Below are 20,563 nucleotides of genomic sequence, written 5' to 3' on the forward strand. Positions count from 1 at the left end.
TAAACAGTGTGTTCAATATGAATATCACCAAAGGTTCCAGAAATTACAGCTTAGTTATAAAGCAATATAGTTTAGTTGATGTTTTCTAAAAATGTACAATACCTGTACTGTGTTTTATCATTTGTTGTATTTCCATATGCAGTACTGCCACTTTCTACAGTTATCATTGTAAACATCTTCATAACTACTTCATACACGTGCGGTTCGCATTGAGAAATAATCATACATCCCAATTGATCCACTATTAAAGTATCCAAAGCTGAAGGTACTCTACAAAACCTCTGTTGGAAAAAATGCAGAATAGTATCCGTAGTCTTTGGGGTTCCTTTCATGGAAACCGCTACGTGACCTAACATTATTACAATGTTTGTTGAAATCAAAGTTGATTCACTAGAAAATAACAATCACAATGAAAGAAATATTTTGATTCAAATCATATTTGAAATATAATCTTTAATGCGCATTAAAGAATTATTCATTAAAACTTGAAAATATTAAAGGCAGTATATAGCAAATCAAACCAATGAGAATATATACCTAGTAAGTAACTTGATAGAAAACACAATAGAAATAATATATTTATTGATTTTAAACGAGCCTTTGATAAGGTAAGTAAAAAAGAAATACTAGAGGGAAAGTGGAAGACAAAAATAGAGATATGGATGAAACAAAATATATAATGCCTGTACCAAATATAATATAAACAGCCAAAAATTGAATAACTAAATATAAAACATAGTGGAACACAATAGTAATAAAATAAATAACAATAGATGGACACGATAAAGAATGAAAGTGATAAAACAAGAATTAATAATAGAATAAAAAACAAGAAACACTAAAATGATATGAATGTATTGAAAGAATGAAGGCGGTGAGAAAATAGACACTATAAAAAAATCCAAAGAGACCTAGAAATAAATTAAAAGACCAAATAAAAGAACTAGTGGCAGAAAATGAAGAACTTCAGAGAAATAGACAGAAATTAGTGGAAGAGGAATAACAGCGCTTATTGGGTTGAAAAGGTGAAAGGAGAAGAAAAATATATAATTTGTAAAAATAAATATAGTTACTCATATTTTTTTATATATATTTTATTTCATATTTTTACATCAAAATATTTTGTAATTTGTAGCTACTCACCTATCACTTTTTTCAGCAGTAAATAACCTGTTTGAAACTGAAGCTACTAATGCTCTTACACAATCAGGATCTAAAATATGGGCAGCACTAAGTGCTATACATAAATTTTCTATGGCTGCATCTCTTAATCTTTCGAAAGCGGTTTGAATAGGAGATGAAGCTTTTGATGATTCTGCTTTTAATTGATTGCCTTGTGCTAAAAAATGATTTTTATTGATTTAAGGAATACGATAGCACAAAATGTTTCTTAGAGCTAGAGCTAACATTTAATAAAAATGGCTAAATTATGTTACCTGTTATCTTTACATGTTCTTTATTGCTTTTTTCGTTCGCTTGTCGATGTAATTTTGATAAAATCGGAGATGGAGTAATTAAAAAGTCTCTTAAACAGTAGATTGATGTTGAAGCTATGTTTGGAAACTTCTGAGCCAAATTACCCAAACCTTCTAGGCATACCATCAGAAGTGGCATGTGTGCTATGACCAATCTGTAACCATGGTTTGAATTTATTTTTTCTGTTAATCTACCACATAAACTATCTGCTCCTAAAATTTTTTTATAAAGGTTAAATCTAAATGATTTAAATATAAAAAAGGCGATGGAGAGCGAGAATGACAAAATTATAATTCAGCAGCACCTTCTAGCTCAACTTATTGCACAATTATTCAGATTCTAAAAATGTTTAGATTTGTTTCGTTTAATTTAGGTGTTGCAATTAAATTTTTAAATAACTTGTGATTGATATTTTGATGTTACTTTTTTATCGGACGATTTAAATAAATATTCATTGTTTGTTCTCGAGAAAAATTTAGTTTTGATAAGGTAAGTAAGTTGAGTCAGATCTTTATATATTTGTTGTAAATAACTGCTTTTCTATACAACTAGTATGTAATTATTTTTTATAATTATATGACAATTGTGCAAAATTTGATAGAAATTTTTTTATCCTACAAGTTAACTTTTTATGATATCTAAAAATGATCTGAAAGTAAATCAAATTCAACAGTGTAATTATTGATTTTTACTTTTTCCTAACTCTAATTTACAGTTTAGAAAAACCCTCAAGATCAATTGTTTTTAATTTGGAATATTTGGCAAAATCTAAGATTCATTAATGCAAATATAAAGTATAAGTCAAGCATTGTCTATGCTTTGAGTTAGTTTTATCCTTCAAAAATGTACGTTTTCCCTCTTTTGGAAAAAACAGGACTGCACAATATTGCAGCAAGCTCAATATTTTTATAGTAAAGTCTCAAGAAATGAAATAGGATTTAAATGCAAATTTTGTTTAAAGTGAACGAGTGAGTTTCAAAATGGTAGTTCTGTCTAAAGCAATACAGTTATTTATTTATCAATGACCTTTTATGAAGAGTTTTTAATAATTACATACCTGTAGTAGTAAGTTTTACTAAGAATTTTTAAAAATAGTTAAAAACCAATAAACAATGTTATTTCACAATATCACACAAAATTGACTTAAAAACACTTAACAAAACCTATTATATTGTAAACACATGTAAAAGTCAAATAACAAGAAATATAAAAATGATTATAAATTAATTAATTTCCAACTCTGATTAGGAATAGTCGAATAAATGAGTTAATAGACATAACTTCACAATAAAAAATCCTAATGTGGAATCTGGAATATGAAATGGCGAGTATAAACGTTTTTCTTTTTAATATTTTTACAAGTGTTTACAACTTAATAACAAAAACTGTCAAAAATCGCATTTTTACGTCCAATTCTGTAACACAAAAAAACAAAAAATGGAGAAGGTAGCAAACAAAAGGAATGAAAAACTCAAAATCAAAGTTTATTTTTCACCTAAGATTATTATTATGAAGTGCAGTAAAGTAGTAAAGTTATATTCAGAATCAACTGGAAAAAAACAGAAAAGGAAGATTATTAAATTTTAGCAGAAAAAAATTTGAACACAATAAATAAGAGTAGTTATTTTTTCAGAAAATTAGAAGTTTTAAAATCTCTTTCTATAAACAACAACATTAATAAAAAAATTATAATTGGAAATAATTTTCTGAAAAACTAATTATCAGTTCAACTGCTCAAAAAAGCTTTTAAACTTTTTTTAATATGATATAACTTGTATTAATGGAAATATTAACAGACAAGGTGTAATTTAAGAGAATTAAAGAGAGACTTAAAGCATGACAGGAAAGAAAAACACAGTTTTAGTGAATTAAAATTGTCAGTAATGAATTTACAAGTTAATGTAAAGATTTTCCTATAAGAATACACCGTTTTTTTTTATAAAAATACGAAATGAAAAGCTTGGCAGTATATGGAAGAGTTTTGGCAAGTAATTCTGAGCAATTGGGAATAATTTTTTTGTTTCTGGTTATCAGTAAGAAGACAAAGCATTGTTTAATATATCTACAATTATACATTATGTGTATAATACATACTACAATAACCACATCATCTAGAAAAATTTGAGATGAAAGTTAACCTTAGTTCTTTATTTTCTTTACCTACACTTTGTATATTAGTTAAAGAAGTGTATTTTATATGAAATACAGACAATGGTAATATAATTATCAAAAACTAAGTATTATTGTAATAATTTTATTGAATTATATTGAAAATGAATTCAATTTAAAAATAATAAAATTAAATTACTACTAAATTAAAATAAATAATACCAAACAAGTATGTAAAAATAATAATAAAAAAATTATTTCAAGTATTAATAAGAAATTTTTAGGGGAATCGAAAAATAAAGAGATTTCTACAGCCAAATTAATATTTTAAACCATGATATAACATACCTGTTTCATCTCCAATTGCCCAAACTAGTAATTCCACACAAGCCGCATTTGCCATGACATTAAGTTTAAATTTATTCACTAATGCATAATTATTTTCTCTATCTTCTTTTTCACTAGCATCATGATTTCTGCTTTGAAGCTCTGTCTGACCATTCAAATAAAGTCCTGAAAAAGGGAAAATAAACAAATTATAATTTTTTTTTCTATAAAATTAAAGTCTCACCTTTAACAAACTCCTGAACATCTTTAGTAAATGGCACAGGCAAGTCTTTATGTGGTTGCAGCAATTCTCTCATCAGTGTCACCATGACTAAATTTATAGTTTCGGAAAACGTTTTATATGGAAAAATTTGAATTTTTCCTGTTGAACTTACTTCTAAGCTTTGCTCGTCTAATATACTCAACATATCTTTGGTCAATAGCATCTTACTAAGAGTTAAAATGGTAGAAAGGTGAGGTTGGGAAAATATTACTTGTGTTTTTTTGTCGTTCGTTTCATTTAGTCTCAAATGTGGAAATTGATTGAAACTGGAACCAAATTTACTAAAAAAATATGTTTTCGCATCATAAGGGCCTGTATTGTGTTTGATCGACATGCCTCGTTTTAGTGAGCTCGAGTTGAATGCGACGTCTGAAGTGTCATATCCACCCTAAAAAATGACATCTTTTTATCAATAACATGCTCCCATTAAAAGTGTGTATGAGTGATTACTGAAAATCAAGTATGAGAGCAGTTAAAAGTTATGTGTGTATCATAAATGAATTCATAGCATTTTAAGGATTAAATAACCCTGATGTGGCCTCATTGTACTCACTTTCAGTATACTAGAAATAATACTTACAGTAGTAACAGCCAAAATATCAACAGTAGCATGGAGATTCCCTGATAAACTCCTTGGAATAATGTTTCTAAAACTACTAAAACTTCTTTTATGTATATTTTCTTCCCTTGCAGCTCCTGGACTCAAAGGTGGTTCAGGTTTAGGAAAAATTCGACAAATTAAAGGGGGGTCATTTAGACAGAACCTTCCCATTGCTCTAGCCAGGCCAATAAGGACAGGTAAAGTTGTTTTGCACAAAAACAATTTGCTGGCACTGTTTCTGTTGGTTGAATCTTGTATTTTTAGTACTTGATTCGTCAGAGATGTTAAGCTGTCTACCTGAACATTTAAAATATCGTTTCTCTCGTCTTCGCATCTTACTGCTATGTCACTCAGAAGGGTGTGAAGACAAAAACTAAACTTTTCTGCTATAGGTATTCCTAAAAAATTACTTTTATTGTAGATATAACAATTTTAAAATTATGGGAAGTGAATTATAAACATAGTTCTCACCCAAAACATTTAAAATATTGGAACTATGCATCAACACAAGATTATTTAAAATATTTAATAAGTAGATAAATTTGATAGAAGATAAATATAGTGCATTATTTTTTTGTGAAAGACTTGAATAGCTGACTTAATATTTCCTCTGCGAATTTCATGAATATAGAAATTGCAAATTTATATATTATATTATGGATCTTTTTAATTTAATGCAACACATTCAGAAATTGTTAAAAGTTTATTGATAAATATGGGAGAATTGTAACTATACAAAACTTTAAGCTATTAAAAAGAGTAGTTTTCTGCAGTATTATTGAAACATTGAATTAAAGGTTGTTTCAAATGGCCTTGAATATAAAATATTGTAAAAAATATGTGAATAGATATAAATAAATGAAAGATGGTATAGAATATGTAAATTTAACCTTTGAAACGAATAATAAATGCAAGATTCACAAATTTTCATTTGTCTTATTTTGGATTACTGACAAAGTATTCTATAGTTGAATATACTTTATTAAATCGAAAAATCAATTAGAATTGATATATAGTAATACTTACGATCTGTTGGATTTAATTTGATTTCATCCTGCCACTGTGCTTTTTCGATCAGTTTAACAAGTTTTAGTAAATATGGTAATATAATACACTTGTGTTGGAGCCCAGATTCCAAAAAATAAATGCCAAGAGCAATTACAGCATCTTGTTGCCGACAATTTATAATGAATGTACCATTTTGTGGATCAGAAGGACAAAGTGAGAACAAAGTTTGAACCTGGAAATGACGAAATTGATAAAATTATGTATCAAAGTTCTGCAATTAAAACTTACTTTACTCCAAGGAGTATTTTTAATATTAGCTAGGGATCTTGCTAAATGCTGAACTGTTTTGTGGAAAAATAGTTTGTCGTCTCTGGTCATTCTGTCTAATTCAAAATCATTTGATATTTTCTTATTAAAACCAAACCTATTTCACATCACAATCAACTTCATGTCATGTATTCAATATAAATTTTGACAAATAATGACACTTGACAGAAGTGTATAGAACGAAAAAAAAAATATAATTTTAGGCGTTTTTTAAAAAATAAAATTTCAAACGTATTTCTTGATTTTGTAAATATGTGTACACTTTATTTAAAATTTCTAAAAAATGATTTAATTATTAAATTTCTAGGTTCCTAAATCCTCATTCTGCAATACATTATTAGGTTGTAATTGATAGTTCTGCTCTTTAATGACACTTAGAAAACATTATTTCCTCCCATCACAGATTAAAAGAAAATTTCACAACACATAAGTTGGCACAAACGATTTTTAAATTTATAAAGTGTTGCCTAAGCTTTAAAATAGACTTTGAAATGTAATGCTGAAAAATAAAATTGAATTACTATCGCTATCAAAAATTTTAGTTAAAAGTATATAAAATATATTTCTAAAAAGTACAACGATTGTATTGAACGTAAGCAGAGGAAAGAAATTTTATTGTTTAAATAATTTTAGATCTCGGAACATTTGACATTGAAATTCGAAACTTCAGGTTGCTTTTGAAACATGAATTTTGATTCTGAAGATGAAACTGCGATGGAAGAGGATTATTATTCATTTTTGAATATCCCTCGAGAGGTATATAATCATTGTAAGAATTATCCTCAATAGGTACATTCAAAAATTATTATTTTTTTTTATCAAGTTAACCTCCAAATTTAGTCATATGATGAAATTTTAGGCTTCCAAAGATGATATTAACACTGCTTACAGGAGGTTGAGTCGGATGTACCATCCTGACAAACATGTCGACCAAGACCTCAAAGAAAAAGCTGAAATTATGTTCAATAAAACAAAAAAAGCATATGAAGGTAATACCCAAAAATAAACCACTTTGTGGTGAAATAAAGAAATAAATATATAGCTGTTGTACAATATTTTAGTTCTTTCTGATCCTCACAAAAGAGCTATTTATGATTCACTTGGTATCAAAGGGTTAGAAACTGAAGGGTGGGAAATAGTGCAGAGGACAAAGTCACCAGCAGAAATAAGAGCCGAGTATGAACAGTTAGCAGAAGAAAAAGCAGAGAGGCTGAAAAAACAGGCTACAAATCCCACTGGAAATATTACAGTAGCTGTTAATGCAACTGATCTATTTAATCCTTATTATGATGAATTATTAGAAGACGAATACGATAGGTATATTTCATATATTCAGGAAATTAAAATATTTTAAGTTTATTATTTTAGCGACTTGACTCAATTTCCAAATATCGAAATATCATCAATGCAATTTAATCAATCAGTTGATTTTCCATTGACTCAAAAAGACACCTGCACACTATCCGGGCAACTTCAAGCAAAAAATGGCACCGGAGGAGGTGGTATTAATTTAAGTTGGCGTCATATATTTTCTCACAAAAGTTGGGCTGAAGTAGAAATGACAGCAGGTACTGTTATCTATATAATCTAATCAATTTTTTATTTTCATTTGGGTTTGTTGTTTCAGGCAGTGGTCCAGCAGTATCTTTTAAAGGTTTTAGAACACTCACTAGAAGATTTTTTTGGAATGGAGGTACAATTTTACAATTCACACCTGAAGGAATTCTGCCTGGTATAATGTCAAGTGAGCAATCAGTGATTATTTATCAAATTTCAATAAATACTTCATAAAAAATTGGAACTATTCAAACATTTTGTATATAATTGACATTGTCAAATATTTTTAGCTTTGGCAATGCAAGTAGATAAACACACTATAGGATATTTGTCATACCAGGGAGGCCCTAGATCTGCATTTACCACCCAAATTATTAGAGATACAGGTAATGAAAATATTTACAATGTTCTATTGTCATTATTATAAATGCTTTACAATGAGGATTTGCTTAAAGGGCGTAGCTACAGTTGCCAACTATACTGTTTTTCATTGAATTATACTTTTTACTATTTTACTAAAGTAAAATATACAGAATACTGTTTTTGTATGTAGTTTTCAGCTATTTTGATTTTATTAAATTTAATTATATTTTCAATTATAATTAAGCACATTATTTATATCACTATTTACTGATTTCAAATACTTGTTTTAGAAAAGAATCGTTACAATTTTTCAATACAAGTAGGATTACCGCATTCTTATGTTCTTTTACAATACACAAGAAAAATATTGAGTCAAGATTTGAGGCTTAGACTAGCAGTAAAGTAAGAAAGTACATTTATGAAACTTCCTACCATAATTTAAATAAATTTTTTTAGAGCAGGCACGTTCGGAGGGGTTTTAGAATATGGTGCAGAGAAAAAGATATCAAAACATAGTAATTTAGCATTTGCAGTTGTATGTGGTGTACCATCTGGTGTTAAACTCAAAATAAGGTGAATATATTAGGATATGTTATGAGATTAACTGTTAAATCTTTCATTCCTACACCCATAATCATTTTTCATCTTCTAATGCGTTTTCTAGTTGTTAATACTTTTTGTTCGGCTGTTGGTAAATATTTTGTTTAACATGAAACATCTATAACACATATAAATAAAATATTGCAGGTTAACAAGAGCGTCTCAAACATACTCCTTCCCAATTCATCTTTGTGAAGAAATAATGCCAGCCCCCGTTTTTTATGCTACTGTTGTGCCTTTAGTAATATACATAGTTGTTAAAAAAGGTTTTGTTGAACCTTTCTTACGAGAAGAAAAAAATAAGAAGGTTGAAAAACAAAAACAGAATAATTTTAATAAATTGCTAGAAAAACGAAGAGAAGCAGCTGCTGCTCAAGACCTTATGACCGTCACTTACAATAGGATAAGAGATGAAGAGAGCAACAAAAAGGGATTGGTTATAATTAAGGCAATATATGGAAGGATTATGAAAGGTAAATATACAAATATTTGAAAGACAAATTGTTACATTGTACCAAAATTTTAGATACTAGTCAACAAGGCGATACAGAATTGTCCAACGAAGTTCTGGATGTAACTATTCCTATTCAGTGTCTAGTCAAAGACAGTAAATTAGAAATACATGTTCAAAATAAAGTAAGAAACTTCACCTTATATATACTATATTAAACGTTCACTACAACCAACAGGATGATTAAAATTCCTATATATACATAAACAGGTTTTTTTACAGTCTTTCTGATACATATATTAGATAATATGTACTCCAAAAAGAACACAAATTTTTGGAAATTTTGTGATTTTAATAATTCTCTAAATCAACTTATAAAGAAGAATAAGTTTGGTATGGATACTGGGCATAAAGAGATCCAATCAGATGCAACACCAGAAAAGACAATCACAAAATAATTTGTATCTTATAAAACTTTCAATCATCAAGAGTTGGTGACTGAGTTCTAAAAGAAGGACAAGATGTGAAGAAAAAGCAGATAAACAACATCTCCTTGGCTTGGGAACTAATGAAAACCCCACAAAAATACTGCTACTATTAAAATGCTTATCAGCCCAGCAATTTGTTACAGAGCTAATATAAAAAAGGAGACAGGAGAAATTATAGACAGAGACATTGACTTATAGCCAATAAGAGATAGTTAAAAGACTTATAAAAATCCCACAAAAATACTGCTACTATTAAAATGCTTATCAGCCCAGCAATTTGTTACAAAGCTAATATAAAAAAAGGAGACAGGAGAAATTATAGACAGAGATATTGACTTATAGCCAATAAGAGATAGTTAAAAGACTTATAAAAATTGGATACTGGAATATTATTTTATTTAATTTCGTTGTTGTAACATACCAATCGTTCATGTTATTTTTTAACAAATATCTTTTTAATTTAAATAATTATTGTGGCTCAGTAGTAAAAAAAATCAATTCGATTCTACATCAGTAATTCATTTTAAGATTCTTATTACCTCCTAACAGGCAATGATTATAATTAATGTGATGAATGTCCTTGTTGTGAAATTTCTTTAAATTCAGTAGCTTCTATGTTCCGACTCCTAACGATATGATTGTGGTGTCACTCAATTCATAATCGCATGTAGGTTTGGTTTTATCTCAAAGAATATTTGAAATATTTTGAATCTGAAAAATGATTCGAAATGCCAAAGAAATTTCCTAAAAAACGTCCTAACTCCCAGAACTGTAGGACAAATATTTATAATTCTTTTCGAGGACTTTTTATCTCTTAAAAAGCCTTCAAAAAATGGCGAATAGAAAACAAATTGAGAGTAGTAGTTGAACAATTACCCCCCTTACAATATGCAAGCTACATGAAATTGTTAATTAGCAAATGCATAAATTATTGCAAAAACGCGATAACAATGTTTTGCCGGTAGATTATGATTTGTTGATCTGTCATGTAAGTTCCTGAATTAAAATTTCAATATTTACAATGTCGAAATAATATTTTTTGTTGAACTGTTCGAAGGTTACACTTACCCGTTTTCGAAAATATTTTCAACCTTTGATAAAAATTATAAATATTGATCCTACAGTTCCAGGAGTCAGGACTTTTTTTAGAAAATGTCCTCCCCTTTTTGAATCGTTTTCAGATTCAGAATATCTCAGATAGATAGATAAACAAAAACCCTTCCTGGATTACCTGTTTATATATGTGAAGACGTAATGCTCAAAATTTCAAAATGATCGATTCAGAAGATTTTGAGTTCTAATGTTCACGAACTTTTTTGGAAAATCAAAAGTTTTTTATATGTAAAAATACGAAATAAACCATCAATTAAAGAATCATAATTTTTATATTTACTTAGAACCATCAATACCAGCAACACACAGACAGAAAGGGATTCAGGAAAACCAAGGAAATTGCAGCTGCTTTCTACTATGGGTAACGAGTGGCTGCATATATTTGTACACAATATTCTCGACATATTGTTCATTTAGAAAAAAAAAATATTTGAAAACCTCACCCCCCTCTAAAAGTTGCATTATCAGGGCATTTATATCTTGAGATATCAATTAAACTTTTTTTCTTTTTTATATACTGTTCTCTACTACTACTAATTTGGGTGTTGAATAATGAGCATTACTCATAAAAATGAAGCAATTTCCACTTAACAGCAAGCAGAATCTACTTTCTTAGTTCAAAACAACAGTAATGGTTGGATTGTGATTGTAAATGAAAATTTTGCTTATTCAACATGAGCTAAATATGTAATGTTTTGTTGTAGTCTGAACTACCTGGTTTCTTTGATCCTGCATTAGGAGAAGAAAAAATGTTACATATAATTTACAATTATCACGATCAACCCCACGAAGTTACGGTAGGAGATAAGGAGTTATTGAGATTACCAAAAACCTGTAAGTAAATTTTAAAGTTATTTCATTTTAAATTTATATCAATTTTGTTTTCTAAATTAATTTTTCATATTCTTTCTTAATAATGTTAATTATTAATATTTTTACATTTTTTAAATAAATTGGAAAATCTTAGCTATTAATCTCTATCTAGATTTTGCTGGTATCAAATGAGCACTGGCTTGTGTCACTAGCTCTATTATGTTTTTAGGAATATCTGGATTTTGTTCCGGATACATTTTTAAAACTAACATTAATTAAATTGACAGAAAATTCCGTCATTACTAATTTAATATGAAAAGGAGTCGAAGTATATGACACCAAATTTTATGATGAGTTTTGTAAATTAAAAAAATAGATTTACGAAAATTTTTAATTCAAAACATACCTGTAAAGTAACTTAGTTCTTTTGGTATTTTTTCATTTGCTTTTCTCTAGAAGTTTACTAAGTTTGAATGTTCTCTTGCCCTTGTTTTATTAGTAAAATTAGAAAGTAAATCATTATTTTAGAATACATCCGGTTTTTATTAAAGGCTTGTCCTGAGTGGAAAAGTTTTCTTTTGGTAATTACAGGAAAAATTACAAAAATAGAAAATTATATATTAGGAATAGCTTCCATTACTTAAATTTTTTACAAAACGTTCATATTACCTAATTGGAAATTAAAAATTCACCAACTTTAATATTTCATGCACATTGATATTATTTTGTACTCCATATATTTCAAATATTTAGGCAAAGTTATCGATAAAACCTTCCAGGTTTTTAAACACTTATATACCTAAACCTTTTTCATGAATAATTTTTTATGGAAACGACATGAAAATTATCAAATAGTATTATAGTGAATAAAAATGGGAAGATGTATTTCCAATATATCTAAAGTACATTAGAGTTACATAAATTAAAGTCTCAGAGGATATGTATTTCCAGTGCCAACAAATTAAAATGTAAAATGAAATTTACATGCAAATTGCTAAAAAATATAAATATCTGTTTTCAGCACATCGAACCAATATAACATAATGAAAGGACATATATAGTTGACCATTAGGAATGCCGATTATCAAAATTGTAGACGTTTGTAAAGGAGGAACCAATTGTAACTGCTTTGGAACCCTTTAGGTGTCTGCTGTACATATTGTTTTAGTTGATGTTGGAAAAGTATCTTTTTATAAAAACAATAAAAATGTTGTCTGAAACTTTGTTTTATTTCTACATATATGCTCATACTCAAAATGTATTGGTGCTAAACTAAAAATAAATTGAAAGTATGAAACTGATACACTATGATGATTCTGAGGATTGAAAATAAACAAAATTGATCAAAATACATATAAGTAAGAAGCCGATTTATACAACTTGTAAATATTCATTGTGTAATAGAAATACCATTTCCAAAAATGTATTCTAAATATTTGTATATAGAATACTTTATACCATTTATTTTATATTGAACCTACAAAAATTTAATCTAACACTTCAAGTTATTTATTTTAAACCTATCTAGGGTAGTTATATTTCTACTTAAAAAATTAAAACAAATATTAATAAATGTAAAAAATATGGGTTTCAAACTCCCATATATGTATTAGTAACGACCACTTCGTCCAGAACGATGTTTTGGGGATCTAGAGCCTTTCCTTTCTCTGGACCTGGAACGTCCACGCTTAGGAGAACGAGATCTTGAATGAGATCTTCCTCGCCTGGCACCCTTTCTTCTAGAATACAAGTACCTAGAAGTAAATATACAATTGATAATTAAACAAACCAATCATATATACTACATAAGTTACCTCCTTAGTTCTCTTGAAATAGGCTTCAAGTGCATAAAATTACAGAAACCAGATCGTGTACATTCACCCATCTCATACTGACGGCAGCAAGCTTCCCTAAAATCAGTCACTGGACTCAGTTCTGCATAAACAGGTCTCCCACCAAACCAACGATTGTTTAAATCATTTACAGCTCTCTCTGCATCTTCCTCTTTTCGAAACTAGAAAAAAATTGAGTTAGTTGGTAAATATACACCCATAAATTATAAAAATATTACTTTAATGTACACATTTCCTACTAAGTGGTCTCCCAAATTGTCGCAAACGTTCATTTCTTCAATTTCTCCATATTTGTCCTCACATTCAACAAAAACATCTTCAAAGAAATTGTCATAATGTTCTTGCATTTCTTCATCAGATACATTGGCAACCACTGCAAAAGTATTGTTAGAACAAGTATATATTCAGCTATTAGATTACTTTATAGTTTTAAAACTTACAATGGCTTCCATCAGCAGACTTTGCAGAATTTTGTGGGTTTACATACAGGTTTTGTAATAAACAGGTTTGTGAGAAAGTTGGCTTGTTATGAATTCTAGAACACCTATCACCATGTCTGCAAGCTCCTATTTTAAAGTAAAATGAGCAATTTACCCTAAAAATAAGTAATTTTTTATAGAGCGTAAGGACAGAAATCAAAAATAAATTTACTTGTCTTTTTCAGTTCCAAATATTGAGGCTAAATATTCAGCCATGCTAGTGAAATTAAGTTGATATCAAGCACAAAATTTTTTAGTTATTTTTAATAAAAAATTATATTCTACTCAACTTAAAGCCACGAAACTTTCGGCAAACTAAAACATCAAAATGGTATAAATGACATTTATCAAATTACAAATTATCAGTTGGTAAAATTTTCTGTAAGGCATATTTTAATGATCTTATCTTTTAGGTAATTTGACATTTTATGGTTCACGAAAGAATGACGTTAAACTACGATTTTAATTGTTATCGTATATAATATTGATTAGTATACTAAGATTAAGCTGAGTTATATCTTAGACTATAGTTAAATTGTGATTAATGATCAATTGTTTATCGCTATAGATTTGTTGAGGTTGTATGGGTGAATTATGCAGCACATTATACAGTACTAACGGGGGACACCAATTTGTCACACGGAGGAAAAGTAATTTTGCAGTCACTAATAAATGAATTGCATATACCCTACATAAAAGTCGTTCTTTTCAATTATATCTTAGATCATACAGACTGCTCCTTTGCCGAGAAAGTGGCAAATCATCTACAAGGACTAACGTTAAAAAGATCATGCAAAAGGAAGCACACGAGAAATATTGAACAAAAAAAGGTCAATATGGTTTGAGTTAAAGTGAAACACATTTTTATTGTTCGTTTTTAGTATGACATGCTTATAGGGAGTTCAAGAAAAAAGAGGGGATACATAATATGAAAAAAAACATACAAAAACGTGGAGGTATTTCATTTATTTAAAGATTCGCAGTTTCGATTATAACTCACAAGAGTTAATGCTTTAATTTGATACAACATAACATTTACATGAAATATAAAGGTAAAATACAATAATATACTCCTACACCATAGTACAAAATTAAAATAGATGATTTTATTAAAGTAAAATAGACAATCAAACCATTTGCCTTTCTAATTTCCTTTTAGAACTACTGATCTAATTTCACTCTCCATCATGAACCTTGTAAAATAATAAAGAGTAGATTCTCTCAAATCTTTGTTTACGTTTGAAAATTTGTCGGTGATGTACCGAATGTTTCCGAGGTATCTATTACTTTTAGTGTAGCCATCTATAACAATTTTGAAGTGATTTCGCCATTCCTAACAAGTAGCCGTAATACCAACAGATATTGAGACAAGTATTTAATGACATGATCGTAATTTCAGGGAAATTTTTAAAGTATTTACGATAGATAACTCACAGTTCCAAACAGATTTTTTAAAACTTCTTAATAAAAACTTTAGGTAATGTTCTAATCTCGATATTGCGACAAAGTGGAGGAATTACTTTCAGAATACTATATATTTTTTATTCCTCACAAATGCCCATATAATCCCAAAGTTATTACATTTTTAGCCTTGATGATGTTCTTTCGAAAAAATAAAAAAATTCTAAGTCGGTTAGGTTTATTCTAAAAACTTGGGGTTTCAAGATTTCATGATAATTATCCGAAAATATTATTATAAAATTCAAGTTATTAATTAAATAGTATAAAATATTTGCCTTGGAGTTCATTGCCCTTTTCAAAGCAGCTGATAATATGGGTTAAGGTTGTTTGGTATAATACCTCATTTAAAAAGCGAAAAAATGTTTAGATTTGACTCTGCATCACTTTAAGATGATATTCCAGTCAAAATTGAATCACATGATCTCATTTGACGATCTAAGCCAGCGTCAACATGAAATTGTGCTTTTACCTTTAATTGTTATTTCTAGCGTATCAAAAATCAACTGCATGGTGAACGTTTTAATATACTATTATACTCCGTTTCGAAACTAGCCGGACTAATTTGAATTTAAGTTGGCAATTTTGTAGATTTCTGATTTTTAAATCGCAGCCGATTTTAGACAGCACTTTTGACATATATTATGATTAACAATTATTTACATTTGATTTACATTTGATTAGAAACGACTCAGACTAATATCATTGTTCTAACATTCATTTCATCAATCAATACAAGACTTTAATTTTAAAATTCGTTGTATTTTGTATCTAGTTTTAAATAATATGCATTCTTTCTTTTACAGTGTGTCTATTACGTTAATTATTATTTAGTTTGTGGTTCATTATTTAAAGGATGTATAATTTTAATATGCCAAGTATATTATGTAATCGCTTCCAATCTAGTAACTTTTTTAGTGATTTTTAGTGTTGTGATTCAGGTTCCCAAAAATGGTCCGTCTAGTTTGAAAATAGGGTATAATAATCAAAGTCGCTTCAATTATTGTTGTGGAAACAGTGCTTGGATTCAATTTCGATTATGGGAATAGTAACCATTGGGAATTTATTGGGGTTATGAAAAAACAAACATAAGTTAAACATCCTAAATTATATATTTATGTTTATAAACACATTCACACGTACATGAAGATTTATATTTCAATCATTTTTACCTACACACACAGCCTTTTTGATAAGTCGGCGGTTAGAATTATAGCGAAATATCAAATAGCCGTGGAACATTGAATACAAGAGACAGAATATACTTTTCGATTTGATATAAAACGAATTCAAAAACCTAATTGCTAATATAAATTTTGAGACACGCTAGTTTCGTTGTGTTATTTTCATTTTATTTATTTTTCTTTTTCGAAAACAACTGATTTCAATTTAAAATTTTTTCAAGACAAAACACGAAGCGGTAAATGTCCATGTAGATTAGAAGTTATTTTGACCACATCCTACTACCAACACACTAATCAGCAAATCGCAAATCTCTACTTTTTACAATTCCTTTTATTTAGCTTAGAATTACATTCCATCACAGAAATAATATAAGGCATGATAATTCAACTAAAAACTATTAGTAAACAACTCTTTTAAAGATGCTATTTATGTTTTGTAATAGTTGATTTTACAGCACGCACTCCTCTACTAACCATATGAAGGTTTTATTATAGACTACAATCCCAATGGAAAAATTTGAGGGGTCATTTGAGTCACCATTTTAATCAATAGTACTATATTAACAAACAATTTTGAAACTATGCCATAAATTCTTATCGGTACAGGTGAATACAAAGGTAAGATTAATCTAGCACTGAAGGGGGTACTTTTTGGTGAAACATATATGTATGGCATTCATAACTTAAGTAGGTAATACAAAAATAATGATATACGCCTAATGCCGTACAAAAACATTGGTACCAGGTGCAGGGAAAATTTTTGAATTTGTGAAAATTTCCACAACGTTTAAGGATATTTGATACAGTACAGCATTTATACGCAATGATTGGGGTGGTTACTTACTTTTTTTGCTCCTCTAATTTTTCCAATGGGCTTGTAGTTCTATTACATTTACACAAGGATGAAAAAATGCATTATTCTACATTTATTTCACTTATTTTCTTCCAAATTACTTTCCTAGAAAATTGTATGTAATTTTGGGATAAGTTTATAAATTTTCATGTTTTAGTTTCAATCTCCAACTCAGTGCAATCCAATAAACTGAAGTAGTTTGTTGGATTCTTTTTAGATATACTGGCAATGGCTGTCACAAATATTTAATGTGAAAGTTTCTTCAAAGTTAGTTCATTTAATTTTAAAATTAATGAATCAGCACAATTTTAAATATTTCAAATTGATGTAAACACAAATCGAAAGAATAGGGTTGAATATAACAAACCATTTAGTAATAAATTTAGAAACTATACTTTTATGAATTTCTTTCGAAAGTTATGTATGTATACTTTTTTCCCAAGATCCTTCCGATCAAGCATACTTCGATTCAAAAAGAATGAATAACATATAGCAACAAATTCTAGCTAAGCCTTGCGTTTTATTAGAATAACCTCCAACACACTTTTAAATTTGAAAGTTTTTCCGAGCAAATAAGTGATCAAATGCATTAAGGCCGCTTGACATGGTGCAAGACAAATTGCAAGAAATTGCATACAATTTCTTGTAATTGCATTATGGCTGCCACTAACACAAATTCAATAAGTGAATTAAACAAATACCTTACCTAAAATTTGTGATCGGTTTAAAAATGATGATACAAGACTAAGTGAATAAGTAACGAAGTAAAAAAGTGGATAGTGGATCACTATCAATAATTATATTTACTGCTGTCCTTGGTTTGGAGTCTGATGGATAGATTGGTTATTAAGTCAAGTCACTAGATTTCTCCCTAGAATTGCAGCTTGCACGCAATAAAAATGGCACCAAACCGATGATGTTGCAAATACGAGATCTTGCATGAAACAATCAGCTAAACTTTATCCTGCGCATGCTTTTTATCAAAAAATATTGCGTCTTGCATTGCATTGCACGTTATATTGCATCATGTCAAGAGGCCTTTAGTAATTTGTGGTAAAGTATGAAGGCATAACAATACGAAGATTAATAATTTTTCCCTGGAAAAATTCACGAATCGAAAGAAAAATCAAATATAAGTTAATGCAATAGAAAGTTGTGGAAATGACTGACTGAACATTTGGTATAATGAATTTGAAATTATCAAGAGATTACTTTTCCGTCAACGAGAGCTTTTAAATCCAAAATTGTTTATTCTATTCTATCCTATTCTATTATATACCTATGTAGGTACCTACTTTTTGTTTTGAAATCATTAGTGGCCAAAACAGGTCCTTAAAAGACCACATGTGTCCACAAAAAGTTTATTTTCACAGGTTCACTTTTATCGGAAAATCACAAAAATATTCTCAAGGTTGTGAAATTCAAAGTATTTAAAAAAAATACTACAACCATTAGTTCTGTACAATTTTCATTATTCAGAGTTTTTGTATGATTTTTTAATTTTAAAACACGCCTTACACCGGGCACAAATGTTGCTTCTACCCTATAGTAACGAGTTCCAGATAAGTCTTGTATTTTGTCAATGGTTTCCGTATTTGAAGGTAATTAGAACAACCTAGCAGTTGTATCTAAGGTTTTCTTGCAAGGCATCAAACTCACACACTTTTAAGTTTGTAAGTTTTTTACGAGCGTATAAGTGATTAAATTCATTAGTAATTTGTGGTTATGTTAGGTTAGGCAGATGCGTAAAGTATGAAGGCATAACAGTTAAAGTGCCTAAATCCACCACTGTACTAGAAAAATTATATCGAATAATCAGTGATTTTATTTTAATTAACTGAGATATAAAAGAAATATAAAAAAATATTTTTTGTGCTTGTCATTACAGTTTTCTTTTCCTGAAATAATTAGCATTTTGCTATAACGCTATTATCATGAACATCCCTTATAAAAGCTCCATTATTTTTTATCTCTGTGAAGTGTAGGAAATGACAAAAGCTTCTATTTTTTTTTCAAAAGATATTCGATTGAAAAAAGCAATACCTGGTGAAACAATATAAACATTTTATTTCCTCATATATGTCCTAATAATGGTACTTGATGATGTTTTACCAAAGATGTAGCTTCAAATAAACTAGTTGCCTATATAGAAGAAAATACAAGAAGCACAATATTTAAAACGGTCGATCTACACACTTATACTATTTTTTTTTTCAAATTTTTATACAGTTAAAAACATATCCTGGTGAAAGAGTCTTACATTGGACCGACAATTTTTAGTAGAATTCAACAGCTAAATACATTTACAAAAAGTTCACCGAGTAAGTATATAACTTCCCTTTTTTATATTATTATTATTATATTTATTATAAGATATGTATCTAATCTAAATAAAAGCTACGGTAAAAATAATAATTACAAATAAAATAAGGATTATTAGAGAATAATTTTAAAATATAAAAACAAAGAGTCCGGTCTATAGTGAAACAGACTGGCCTAAATGATAATCGAATAGTGATGACAACACAAGATAGCTCACCTAAGAAATACTAAGCTATACTAAATGTTTTATATTACAAAAATTGTATACGATTAAAAAGCCGTTTTCACGACATATATAAAACTGTTCAGATTTCTAAAGACATTATAAAATATTTCATCATGAGAGTATTAAAAAACCTTTGATTACATTTGTTATTTTAAACATGTTTTTTATTAAATATGTATTTAGGCAGCTTCCATTTTTTTATTTTTTGGTCGGATTTACTCGATCACTGCCCGAAGTGAATGATCAACTTTTTGTTTTTGTAGTTCATTTAAAACGTATGTATAAAACTTAGTTCATTTGATGGTAGGACAGACACAATCTTACTCTTCTACTGATGCTACTTCCTGAAACAAAAGAAAATTCAAATGAATTTAAAAATAACATATTACATAACGAATTTGGAAAGTGATAACCCTTTCCAACGAGTTGTGTACACTATTTCTCCTACGACCAAGGAAAAAACGTATTTTTTAAATAAGAAAATATCACACATGTGTTGAAAAGTTTATAAACACGTCTGCTGAAAAGTTGAAAAATCCTACAAAATATTTTTTATTTTGTAATAGTAGAGGTGACCAAAACAAAAAGAATGATTATGAAATATTTTATAGCTAAAGAACAGAAAAAGAACCAATAGAAAAATAAATTTTTTGTAACTGTATTAGATACCTA

General features: G+C 28.6%; 4 protein-coding genes across 9 annotated transcripts in view; 1 reads left to right on the forward strand and 3 right to left on the reverse strand.

The window, feature by feature from the left end:
• Nucleotides 1-6,273, reverse strand: part of LOC130901428 (phosphatidylinositol 4-kinase alpha) — a 29,125-nt gene extending 22,852 nt beyond the window's left edge. The window contains exons 1-8 of the mRNA XM_057812822.1: nt 6,093-6,273; nt 5,823-6,036; nt 4,776-5,194; nt 4,157-4,583; nt 3,934-4,098; nt 1,437-1,688; nt 1,144-1,339; nt 103-390 (exon numbers count right to left, since the gene is read on the reverse strand). Of these exons, the coding sequence (XP_057668805.1) occupies nt 103-390; nt 1,144-1,339; nt 1,437-1,688; nt 3,934-4,098; nt 4,157-4,583; nt 4,776-5,194; nt 5,823-6,036; nt 6,093-6,182 (2,051 nt within the window). The 5' untranslated portion in view covers nt 6,183-6,273. The remainder of the gene's footprint in view (nt 1-102; nt 391-1,143; nt 1,340-1,436; nt 1,689-3,933; nt 4,099-4,156; nt 4,584-4,775; nt 5,195-5,822; nt 6,037-6,092) is intronic.
• A 282-nt stretch (nt 6,274-6,555) lies between these two features.
• On the forward strand, nt 6,556-12,736 carry LOC130901237 (dnaJ homolog subfamily C member 11). The gene is made up of 12 exons (XM_057812444.1): nt 6,556-6,887; nt 6,991-7,120; nt 7,193-7,448; nt 7,500-7,699; nt 7,759-7,875; nt 7,979-8,074; nt 8,342-8,453; nt 8,508-8,624; nt 8,799-9,124; nt 9,178-9,287; nt 11,408-11,537; nt 12,538-12,736. The coding sequence occupies exons 1-12, from the start codon at nt 6,816-6,818 to the stop codon at nt 12,558-12,560; spliced, it is 1,689 nt and encodes a 562-aa protein (XP_057668427.1). The 5' UTR covers nt 6,556-6,815; the 3' UTR covers nt 12,561-12,736.
• Nucleotides 12,725-14,209, reverse strand: LOC130901238 (splicing factor U2af 38 kDa subunit). Its single transcript, XM_057812446.1, has 5 exons — nt 14,021-14,209; nt 13,810-13,964; nt 13,588-13,742; nt 13,331-13,530; nt 12,725-13,270 (listed from the first exon to the last, which is right to left on the reverse strand). The coding sequence occupies exons 1-5, from the start codon at nt 14,062-14,064 to the stop codon at nt 13,126-13,128; spliced, it is 699 nt and encodes a 232-aa protein (XP_057668429.1). The 5' UTR covers nt 14,065-14,209; the 3' UTR covers nt 12,725-13,125.
• A 2,190-nt stretch (nt 14,210-16,399) lies between these two features.
• LOC130902757 (cell surface glycoprotein 1-like) overlaps nt 16,400-20,563 on the reverse strand; it is a 168,481-nt gene continuing 164,317 nt past the window's right edge. For all 6 annotated transcript variants that reach the window (XM_057815033.1, XM_057815031.1, XM_057815032.1 and 3 more), the window contains one exon: nt 16,400-20,235. In XM_057815033.1, the coding sequence (XP_057671016.1) occupies nt 20,212-20,235 (24 nt within the window). In that variant the 3' untranslated portion in view covers nt 16,400-20,211. The remainder of the gene's footprint in view (nt 20,236-20,563) is intronic.

This window comes from Diorhabda carinulata, chromosome X (assembly GCF_026250575.1).
Source record: "Diorhabda carinulata isolate Delta chromosome X, icDioCari1.1, whole genome shotgun sequence".
NCBI classification, from domain to species: Eukaryota; Metazoa; Arthropoda; class Insecta; order Coleoptera; family Chrysomelidae; genus Diorhabda; species Diorhabda carinulata.